Source organism: Pagrus major, chromosome 20, assembly GCF_040436345.1.
Source record: "Pagrus major chromosome 20, Pma_NU_1.0".
Lineage (NCBI taxonomy): Eukaryota > Metazoa > Chordata > Actinopteri > Spariformes > Sparidae > Pagrus > Pagrus major.
Genome location: NC_133234.1, coordinates 22,586,833 through 22,599,404, shown reverse-complemented (window position 1 = coordinate 22,599,404; position 12,572 = coordinate 22,586,833). Strand labels below are relative to the sequence as shown.

Genomic DNA, 12,572 nt, shown 5'->3' with positions numbered 1-12,572 from the left:
AAAACCAGAGGACACGCCGTGTTAGCATCTTGTCAATCACAAGGTAGCCACGCCCTAAAGCACTCCCTGCCTGATCAGCTATTTCACTCTAAATGGGACCATAATTTACAAAATGAACATCAAACTGTGTTAAAGACGACTTGAGACTAGAGATTGAGACCATAAACTCAACAGGAAACTATTTACAGATGTAATGAATCAAATGAGAAGTAGGGTCATTTTTTCATAAGCTTACATCCAGTCTGACTTCTCTTTGCAACCAGTGGAGTCGCACACTGTTTCTCACCAGCTTCACCTTTGTGTTTACTGCTGCTTAGCAAATGTTAGCATGTTAACTAGGGCGGTGAGCACGGTAAACATCAGCATTAGCATGTTTGCATTTAGCTCACTGAGACTAGAGACTGCTGGCATGGCTGCAGACTCTAAAGCCTGTTAAAGACAATGTATTTTTAAAGACTACAGAGCCAACAAATAACAAAAGTCTAGAAGAGCTGTTGAGAATTTCCTCAGCCACTTGAACATACTTGTCAGACCACATAGCAGCGCAGTCAAAAGGTCTAAATAAAACTACTTAATAACCACAGTAGAAATCAGTGAAAGCAACACGAGGAGGGGAAGAAGGCCAACAACGTTTACAGCAGTACAGACAGACTTGATGACAAATCCAATTCAAAGAGCAAATAAAGTGCAGCGAGTTGAAGTGGGGACAAAAGGTCCAGTTAGTACAAAAACTTTTTCTGTGTGCAGTCAAATGAAGAAGTAGAAACAAAAGAGAAATCAACAACTGTAGGTGACAACAAACATGACCCTGAAGGACAAATACAGGACATGAAGTACTTCAGCTTTTATAAGTCTCCTTTTCTGATATTTCAATTGCATTTTGTGCTCTTTTTTTTATTGCTTTCATTTATTTTTCTGTGTGATAGTTGTCTTCTCCTAGGACACACTTGTTGCTGGAGCTGCTTTGTTTAAATTGTTCTGGGGGAGGCTGTCGGATGAGAAAAACACAAGGAGTCAAGTGGTGTCCCTGCTAATGTGTAGCTTAACCTTTCGGGAGCTGCTTGTGATAAGGAGACAGTTACCATAACACAATTAATAGCATGTGACAGCATCTTAATTTGTTATATAAGAGAAAACCCTTTGATTTGAACTACTACATAATGAAACGTACAACTCAAAGAGTAAACTGAGGACGACCTGAGGTCAGTTTGGTGTGAGAGGAAGCCAGTGGGTGCTTGATTTTGTTGACGCTAAGAGAGAAAGACAAGCAGACCTAATGCAGCTGGAGTCACCTCATGTGAACTGAATGAAATAAATAAACTCAGCTCAGGGAAGAGACGTTTTAATACCCTCTCCACAAGGTTTACCTTGTACTAACAACTAAACAAAACAGGATAATCTGTGCGAAATATTCTGATCGCCCAGTTCGTAAACAAAGTACTTAAGTATATGTATTAGAAACGTGCACGTGAATGAATTCAATAGGTTGATATCTGTGGCTATTCTTCAGCTCCTCAATGCGATAAAAGGTATAAAGTGCGGTATGAAAGGAGACAGTCCTGATGTGAACCTCACAGACTGCAGGATTCAAGGATTTCTTTGACTTCGTATCTTTCTCTCCGCCTCTGAGGCTGGAAACAAAATTAATGCCGGCCTCCACAGTATTATGTCCTGAAGAGGGCTTTGTTTAACTGAACATTAAGGTTCATGTTAGGACAGCTGTAACTATGAACTCCATCTGCCCTGTAATCCTCCTGCCACAGGGTCACACCGGTCAATGCCGCACATCTGGACAGATGCTATTGGATTTGACACAGTGTTTCAGAAATTCAACAATCGTTTTCTAACTTCACAAAAAATGAAAAGAATGAGGTGGCCTCTACGCTCACCTCAAGCAGAGGTTATTTCATTCAGCAAACTATAGTCATGTTTTTAAAAATGACAGCTCACTCCCAAATAAACCAGAAAAGTAAGGCCTTTGCACATAAATCTGTTATTTTCATATGCAATCTTTTAATCCATCATCCGATTAAAAAAACCTTACACGCAGAATTCTTGCACACTGAGTCAGAGGCGTTAATTATTCTATTTGCCAAAAAAATCGAGTTTCCAGCAGTGAACATGATTTTGTGGTGCTCTCACTTCTTCAACAAAGAAAAAAGAAAATACTTGGTCCAACACAAGAGCGAGGGGAGTTTCACCTGCTGATGAAGGAGCAGCAGGTGTGTCCTGATTGCTTCCTGGTGGCATTTCAGGATGCCAGTGGTCCAGTTTGATACACTGCACTGAACCACACATTATTTCTGCAAACCAGCTGATCCTGAAAATCTGCTGGCAGTATGTCTAAACTAGGGACACACACGCACACCATATACACATCACTTCAGGCAAAGACGCAGAAAAACAGAAAATCAAACCTGTTCCAAAAAATGTATGACAGACAAAGTGTTGGTCTAAGTGTTGGTTTACTTGTCTTTACTCAAGTACGACTTTCAGGTACTTTTTACAACACTGCTCTTGTATATAATGGAACTAGATGGGACCTTAGCTTTCTAAGCTAACTAAGCTAGCTAATGTTACAGCTCAGCCGAGGAGGACGCCATTAATGTTTACATCCTAAGCTGTCACGAGAACGAGCATCTCGTCCATGAGCAGGTGCTTCCTCCTGCGCAGTGATACGGAGGGAAAATAGTTCCAACATGAAACTGTTCAGTACACGGTCTGTGGATTATCTTGTGTAACCAGGTCACGATTTATGAAATTCTGAAAAAAAGGTAGATAAATTCAGCTTCTACCACCACTTGTTGCCCCATTGCCTCCCGCCGTCACTCACCTCTTGAAGTGGCTGAGTAAGGTGCCAACCAGCTCCCCGATGCGGCTCTCATTGGCAGGCACCATGCCCTGCAGGCACACCACGAGGTCCCTGCTGTCCTTGGTGTGGAACACAACCAGCTGGTCCTTCCCGGGGGACACGCTCACTCCAGTCACCTGGGACGGCGCCAGAAAGAGAGAGAGAGAGAGGACACACAGTTAAACACAGATAAACATGTACACAGAGAAACACAAACATGTGAAAAGGCAGGAATGCGGGTTGAGAAACGTATCACGTAACCATCTGTACTGTAGATGAACACAAATACAGCTGATACAGACACAGATGCATATCAGAGGTGTGAGCTGGGGCGTCCCAGAGGAGGTGAATTCACCGGGGTCGACAATTCATCATGTTTACCTTCCACAGGAAGTAAAGAGAGGAGACCTGGGGTTCGCTTATTCAGCACATCCTTTGCTTTAGTGGGAAAAGACAAAGGCACTGCTTATGTTATTTTGTTCTCAGTAATTAGGACATCTAATTCAGTGAACCGTTAAAAATACTTCCGTGTGGCTCAATGGACAAAGTGCTTGCGCTCATGTTGCAGCCACAAATACTTCAACTATCTGATCTGATGGTTTCATCAGTGAGAATACATCCCAAATTTGCTAATAGGGCTAATGATAATGAGGACATTCTGACACAGTGATGAGTATTTAGCTGCTTCAGTTTCTGGGTCCTGGTATCCTGCGTGCTGTCTCACTGTCACACTGGTGAAAGCCAGACAGACAATGTATGGATTAAGCGTGACGTAAGCCCTGAATTTTAGAATCAGGGCACATAACTGCTAGATTAGTCGGCGTTTGATGTGCAGACAAAAAGGGAGAAAGACTCTGCAGATCTTCTATGAATGGAAAGTAAGAGAAAAGAAAAAAGAACATTTGGAGGAAGATGTGGAATATTTCTCTGTTCCTGTTTCTTTTTTTCTGCAGCAAAGTCTCGAGACTACGGTTTCTGCTACAACATGTAAAATACTACTTTAATAATATCAAACATTGACCACATTAGAGTAGGAAAGCCAACTGTGGACAGCCAACTAAATCATCGTGCATGCCAGAAATCCAAGTGATCGTCAGAAAAACAGACTGTTGGTTAAATAAATGCATTTACTGGGACACTTGTGAGTATTTTTCATAACCTGTCATGGAGGCAAAGTTGCAGTGTTTTAAAAAATTTTGGCTCAAGTTTCACAACAAACACTGAAATGCAAAGAGCCGAATCACAGAGTGTGAAACACAAAATCGCCTGCTCGGTTCTCAGAGTGCTGGCAACTAATACCACTAGAGTTTCAACACTTATCACTAAACATACAGGTCACTCCATCATCTCAACATGTGTTTGGAAAACATAATTGCTAATCACTTCACCACCTCTACAAAACAGTTATTTTCCATTTGAGTACTCTCTTTATTTGTGATGATTAAATATACAAGTTAAAATATCTAATGTTTGGTTTCTTTGATAAAAAGCCCAACCATTACTGGACGAGTGGGAGTGACGCAGATACTGATATCTATATTATATTTTTAAGTGCCATTGATATATCCGCTGATATTCTTATATAGAATATAAACATAAACACACATTTTCTGCAATGAGGAACAACAATAAACGTATCAGCCGATGATTACTGGTCACGCTTTAATCTGCAGAGCCGAGTCAGACTCCTGAGTACATTATCTACAGTCACGGCGATAACGTATGTTTAATCGAAAATACTATAATATATATATATACATATTTAATGTTGTTTTAATTCATGCTTTGAGAAAATCACCGTTGCATATTCTGTTTTGAGGTAAATTAGTTATTGATTGATGGCATGGTACGGACTGGGCGGTGAAAAATCGAAACAATCCTGAAACAACATCTTAAAATCATCACAGTATAAAAGCCTGAATGAAATGCTTTAGGATATAGCTGTTTTTAGAGCTTTTCACATTTAAACTGAGCCAAAACTGGAAAAAACAGGCTAATATCTGGTGTCTATTGGCATATGGGATCTCTCCCACTCAAGGCTTAAATCAGTGCTTGCAGTATCGATTTATTGATCAGCATCCCAAAGGCCCAATCGAATTTTTTCCACTCAGAGCCCCTGAACGACAAACCAACGCAGAGCAGCCAGGCTAAAAGGGGAATCCCAGCTTTTGCGGTTGGGTTGTTTAGCGTTACAGGTCTTCAGTGAGGAAACAACAGGAAGAAACCGATATCTTCACAGGTAAACACATCTCAGGAGGAAAAAAGGAGCTCATTAACTCCTCATTTCTTTCTCCTTTCTCCTCTTTCTACTCTTATCTCTCTTCCTTTTAGCGTAGCTTTCCTCTTGTCTTCTTTGTTACTCCCTCTCTCAGGTTTCCAGCCATTTATTTCCCTCTTAATTTGTCTTTTTCGAAGCTGAACGGAGGCTTGTTGAGGAAAAACGGCCACAGGGCAGCCAGTCAGGTAACATTAATATCCACTCAGCAGACTGCTGCAATGCTTGGACAGATTCTCCATCAGGAGGAGGGACAGGATACCACCGGCGGCTAAAACCACCAGCTAGCTTATTTAGCTCCAACATGACTCCAGAAACAAACACTTCACATAATCACCGTGAATTAAAGCCCAAAGCCATGCCTCTCTGTCTAGCAATGCACCCGCAGTTAATTACATGGAGCCGATTACATTTACATTTATATTAAAGGCTTAATTGATTGGAACGACAGTCAGTGTTTCTAATGAGCTGGCTAATGATACATTCTGATTCGCTTCCTTGTCTAATTTTTTGTCTTGATTTACCCCGAGTACGAGATCTGTTAGAGGCATTTATCTGCGCAGCCATCTGTTCGAGTGTTTGTCTAGTCGACCCAAACAAATCCGACAAAAACTTGAGGGTGATGATACATTTCAGTCCAACTTATACGCGTTAATTTCCTTCAGTTCATAATGATCTGGCTCATTGTAACACTTAGCGAGACGGGACTAATAGATTTTTGGATGCAATCTGTGAATACGTCAAGATATCAATTGTTGAAGCTTCTCAATTGAGAAGATTTTTGCTTGTCTTTGTTTTGTCAGGAAATTTTGATGGCCATTTTCCCTACTTTCTGACAGCTTATGATAGATTTTATGTTTCGAGAAGATAATCAGTGAGTTGCAGCCGAGTAGGAGTAGGCGTTCTGACCATTTTAGATCGGGATCAATCTTGAAGGCGTCCATGATCTACTTTCAGGAGATCACATCATTTAGTATCCTCTTACTTCTGTTTTCTAAACTTAACTTAACCTCGCTGACTAGCAAATCTGCGCCAAGATGGCTAAACTGACTGAGTTATAGCTAGCAGCATGGTGGATGAGGAGCTTGTGCCAGAGAAATAACTATCTCTAATACAATATTGATCAAGTCAAGTCATACTGAATTGATGGATTGTTTTAACTCCACACAAGTTGGAAAGAATCCTCTGAAAACATTTCCAAACATCCAAATTAATTGAGAAAAGACAGATGAAATCATTTCTAAAAGTTAGAATATGTTTTTATCTGATAAAATATTCTGCTTTAATCCATATTTGTTTGGGCTCAGCCTTCCAAAACAACATTTTCACTGCGGTCAAAAAACGGTCCGCTCTCCAGTTTTGCCGCACATAAAAGGAGGCTCATCAACTTATTTTAATCTGATGAAACACTTTATTCAATTTGAGGCCCTTATTAGAGGAGTCATGACGTCATAAAATATGATGAAAGACACCGACATTCAAAGCTTCTTACGAAAACCTCACCAAAAACTTTGAATGTTATATAAATGAAGTTTGGTGCAGCCCTGATGATTACATTATAATTTCACAGATTGAGCGTGCAACCCTAAACAGTTTTTTCGTCCATGTGTCCCACCCTTACGTAAATGCTGTGTGCTTTTCCTCTTTTTCATTCTTTAACATTACTAAATATGTTTGAGAATATTTGGTCTTATTCACACCGATTGGCTGCAGGACTGTTTGTTACTATTTGTCCCAGGAGAACGGCACAAACTCTGAAGGTCAACTTCTTTTCTGATGTCTGGTCCGGGTTTAGAAACGCCTCGTTCCCAAACAGTAACACCAGCGAGTCCTTTTTGATAAAAGCACTCATGAACAAACTCCTGTACAGGCAGTACCACAATGCTTTTTTTTGTCAAGTGCTCTCGGGCCTGATCCACTCTGCTCTGCGGTTGTCATGAGGACGTTATTTTGAACAGCAGGTTCTCCCAGTGTATCCTCATGGGAGCAACTTATTGGTTATATAACACGTCTCACAGCAAGTCCTGTAAATATAGAAGTGGGGGGGGGGGAACAGCGAGCGCGCAGGGTGGGGCCTCTGTGATTAAGTGATTATAATATGATGAGCTAAGCTTTGCAGCCATTCATGTTGTGAGGCTATGAGGGCAAACAGTGAGCCAGACAGGGGATGTTTACGGGGCAAAAAACAGTGAAGTTGCCCCCGTGATATATGAATTTATTATTACAATTTTTGCTTCATCAACTTCTAATCCTGATCTTGTATACGACGTAAGTAGATCTGCATAATTTAAGACTTCCTTACAGACAGCAGACACCTCTTTTGTTAAACATATTGTTGCACATGCGCCCCATTTTTTTTAAATCTATATGATCACACACTGCAGCTGTGGGTGGTGGTAGGCTGAGAACAAACAGACTGGAGTGAAGGGATCAACGGGTGAATGAAGAAAAAAAAAAAACAAGGCGAGAAAGAACGCGAGGAAGACGAGAGCCGCAGGGATCACAAACAAGCCTCGCTGGGAGAAGAGCGCACATACGGGAGAGCGATTTGTGCACATGCCTGAACGACACCAGACATCAGCTGATCTGCCCTGCCGCTCGGTATCCATGACAACACTGTCTCCTGGGAAGTTGGCATGACAACAACGGGAAGAGAGAAGCGGCAGCAGCGAGAGGAGAGAGAGAGGAGGGGGAGGAGGAGGGGGGGGAAAAAGGAAATGTGAATAGGGAAGAAAAGATGGCGAGAAGCAGCGAGATGAGTCACTGATGCAGAATGGATATTTCACCGTATTTGTTTTTTTATGCAACGAGAGATACAGCGTGATGATGTCACTTTTGCTGCACTGGCATTAATTGGTGTATAAATCCTTTGGCAGACAGTCGTTGGCTCCTCGCTGTAGCACTGGCCATCTATCAGCCCGGGCCGTTCCACCTTTAGCTGCCCTGCAAGAGCAGCAGTAAATACACCGTGTAGGGCAGCCAAGGGGGATGCTACGCTGTTAGCCTATCAGTGCTAATCAACAATGAGCTAACTGCTCTCCCCTTCTGTTTGACCTTCCCCGATCGATAGCCTCGCGTCACGCTGCCGTGGCTCCAAGACTTACAGAACATCTCTATCTCTGCCTCCTCACCCCTCTCGCTTTCCGTCTCTCTACACTTCTTCTCAGCCGCCTCCTTTGCACCTTTTTAACTCTCCCACTCAGTTTGACATTTACGTGGTTGAATAAGGCCCGGTGTTATGGCTACAGAAGGGCAGCGGTTATAATCAGTGATGTGGAGGTGACGGAAAAGATGAATGAACCTCTCTGACAGCCATGTTTATGAGCTAAAACACATTATAAGTCTCAAGTCATTATTTTTGATCTTTTAACGCCACTTTCTGCACCTAGACTCTGTAGGTCTGGCAATCAACGGCTGTCTAGTGAAAAGGATGCTCATATTCTTTATTTCTGTCACGATGAACAAAAAAACGAGACCATAAACAATAATACTTGTCTCCTGTATTGAAAATGAAATATATTTGTGTGTTTTTAAAGCTTTGCATCTTCAGTAGGAACCGATGGGCTCGCTGATGAGTTTAATACACTTGAGGGATGAAAAATATCCGATATTCTGATATTTTCCAACACATTCTGGCTGATTGCCATGAATGCACTTATTTTTTTTCCACCTTTAATTGCAGATAACATCAAGTCTCTCCTGCTACGAGATTAATATATTATTATGCCCACTCTTGGAGTTGAGTGCAGAATATTAAAGCTTCATTTTATCGGCCTGTCATATTTTTCTCAGGCTGAAATGTTTGCTTCAGGCCGATGCGGATATTTAATTTTAAAGTCATTATTGGCTGATGCGTATATACAGTCTGAGCAGAGACGGAAATTATTGAGACAAACTAACTCCTTGGTGGTTCTGGCCTTTTCATGGGATTTGTCAACTATAGTAAAAATAAAAATGAGACCAGTCTTGTCCAAGAAAAATTACACAGATCAAAAACTCTGTAAAGGTACATCTGGGCATGTGAGTATTGAATGAATTAAGACACATTTTAGTGAATGGGAGCCGATCCTTTAATACTAACAGGACGTCCTTCCTGTGACACTCAGCCGAAAGCCACTTACTTCCTACTTAAGATGCAAATCTTTAAAAAGTGTTGTTAGGGACTTTTTTCAACTGCGGATTAAGAGACGTTTGGATTTCTGGTGAGTATTAACAGCATATTTATGATTTATGTCTAATTGAGCCAAATCCATGATGGTGTGTTTTTCAATGATTTTAGGGGCAACGATGGAGCTCGATTGCACAGAGGAAGAAGCTATAACAGGCTTTGGATAGACAGACCATACTTGTTGACAATAATATATCGTATAGAAGCAACAAATTCCTAATTGTAAAGAAACGGACACAAAATTGTTGTCTCGTGGTTTAAAAGGGGGATTAAAACAGCTGTAAATGTCTCTACCCTCGAGCAGATCTCTGGTTGTAATGTGTATGAGGAGCTCAGGGTGCACTTTACTCTTGTTGTGTCACTGTCGAGGTGTGAAAGCTGCAAACTACGTCCCCCCTGTCCTCCAACGCTTCCCATATGACTTGTGGATGGGAGTGAGCCTCATCTATCAAACTCAGTGTGTATCTGTGTGTGTGTGTGTGTGTGTGTGTGTGTGTGTGAGAGACTCACTCTGAATGAACAATAACTAAAAAATCTCCTTAACTCATGCTGCTCTCTCTCTACCACCATCTGTCTCAGCTCCATCCCCTCATTTCACTTCCAGATGCAGCGATACAGGCTTTCGGATGTCCGTCTCAAATCTCCCTAATTCCCCCTTGTCACTTTGTCAGATTGAAACACTGGGGCGTCTTGTCACAGTTGTCACCGCACACCGGCCTCATATCTCACTCATTCCACCAGACGACGGGGGCGTATACCGCCGCTGAGATTAATGCATTACACCTTCACTTCCTGTCTCATTTCTGCCTCACCTCCAGGGTCAGCGACGGTGCGAATAGACTGCGTAAGCAATATTTGTCATAGCGGAGCATCAGTGAGGGAGATGGTTGATTCAGAAATGTCACCAAAAGTTTGTTTACAGGAAGATTCGTCAGGAAATGTAAATTCAACTGCATAAATTAGTTTGTGAAAGCTCTTTATAAGGATCTATTTGATTTTTCTACCATACCTCTACCTCACCAACTGAGTGTTAAGACTTGGGTTTGGGATTATGAAATGTCTATAAAATGTACTTGACGTGATTTGATTAGTTGTGGATGTCTTGTCTTGTCCCTAACGCTGCTATTTTTGACTCTGTCTTGGCTCGGTCTCACTTGGAAGAGGGATTTTAATCTCAAGGTGACTTCGTAGTTACAGTTCGACATTCTGGGAAATGTGCTTGCCATAAATGTTGTGTTTTGTTTATGTTGTTAACCAAAACCGTGAAATAGGAACAACTGGAATTAATGAGTAGAGAAACTGTACTCCTGGCCTGCTTTCTGGCATCTTCCTCTCTCTGCAGGAGGTCGAATGAGTTTCTTTGAAGCCGGCCCTTTCAAGGAAAAAGCTCATGTTTTCTTTCCATCGACATGTTATGTAATAAAACGTTTTGTTGGATGCAGCTGGTTGCCTTGAATATTTTTCCACCATTGACCCGACGTCTTTCTTGGCTTAGATTGACAGTTTCTGACCGTCTTTTATATTCACTTGTGGATGTTATGTGAATATCTTAATAAGATAACCTTCAGATGTGACTATTTATGACCATGTAAGTACTAAACACTATTATTGCATTCATACTGTAAATGTATTCAATATAACGGATGCTATAGCAGCTACGCTAACCTCTTGAAGAGCCCCCATTGTTGATTTTTCAAACAAACAGTTGCTTCCGTCAGTTACAACATGATGTGTTCATCTTTAATAAAAATTGCCGCAAGTATAGTCGCTACTGCTGTCAGTCCTGCCTCAATACCACTTGACCGCATGGCAACAAGATCAACTCCCTTTTTCATGGGTTTGGGTGAAGACAAGACACCAGGAAGTCTCATGTGAGTGGTATTGATCTTCAGCGTGAAAATGAATACAAGTATTTCCCCGTCAAATGCCTGATTGTCTTTTCTTAGACCAACAAGGTTAAAAACAAAAGGATCCACCAAAGCTTTTTACTAGAAATGAATAATAACGAATATATTGCACAAAAAATAAAACGCAAGTGATTTTTGCACATGAAAACATGAAGTCAACACACAAACACACACAGGACACATTTGCCATGGAAACAGCCTCATGTGCTGTGTGCATGTAGCAGCTTAATGGGCCTATCACAGTGTGAATGTGAATTAAAGCCAGCCAATTGTAGAGCCGAAGGGGATTTTTGCATATTGACATGTTGCCACAGAATAAAGGGCTGTTGGGAAATCAGAGATAATGCTGTCACCTCTGCCACAGCTTCAGGAAGGATGGCTTCCCTGTGTTGTTATCACATACTGTATCACATACAGTATGGTTTACAGAAGGAAAACTGCAAGAATATCATATCGCTAATGTTTTACTGTACTTTGAAGTAACATTTCTGATAGAAAACCTCAGTCTGGGCAGCAACTAATGATTATTTTCATTAATAATAATTCTGTTTCCGTTTTATTTCTCCGGTTGGTCAAATAATTCTTTATTCTGGAAAATGTCAAGTTGTTTTGTCAACCAGAATCCAAACATATTCAGAAAAAAATAAGCAAATCCTCACTTTTGAGATGCTTGAACCACCAATTATTTGGTGTTTTTTGCTTGTTAAATGACCTTAATGGTCAACTGATTATCTATAAAGTTGATGATGAATTTACTGATGTTTACAAAGAAGTAAATCCATTAATTGTTTCATCACTTGTCGTCGTTAGGCTTGTATCCAGGGCTTTCTCTAAGCACTAATCATTTGTTGTAGGATATAAACAAAACTGTATTATCTGTAAACAAGATGATTGTAACCTAAATATAAACCTATTTAAAATGACATCTGTTCAACCAGTTTCAAACTATAATATATCCTTAAAAATGGGATGAAATGATGAAATATAGATATAATATTTCACTTATGACGTCTGTTTACAAAGATTAATAAAGTGCAAAGCAACATAATCTGTCAAAATCTACCTTCCTTCACCATATCCACCCTCAAACTCATTTTTCTTAATCATATATGAATATGTTGACGTGAATTTCACACCAGGCTACACGTTAGATGAATCACCAACAAAAAACAAAAGACTCATTTCTTGAGCTAATATGATTCATGGCGCTTCATTTTGAAACTGCTCAAGTGTGAAACATGTAAGTCAGATTGAATCAGAAGCAATTCTGCATAAATAAGTCAAATTCTGATGCATATTTATGAGCTGCACAGGAACCAGTGTTTTATTGATTTGCATCTAGAAGATCTTCTTTCGAGCTAATATCAGTAA

General features: G+C 40.7%; 1 protein-coding gene across 1 annotated transcript in view; it reads right to left on the bottom strand.

Moving 5' to 3' along the window:
- Nucleotides 1–12,572, bottom strand: part of myo1d (myosin 1D) — a 106,740-nt gene that overhangs the window by 28,075 nt on the left and 66,093 nt on the right. Inside the window, exon 21 of the mRNA XM_073489228.1 lies at nt 2,834–2,988. Within this exon, the coding sequence (XP_073345329.1) occupies nt 2,834–2,988 (155 nt within the window). The remainder of the gene's footprint in view (nt 1–2,833; nt 2,989–12,572) is intronic.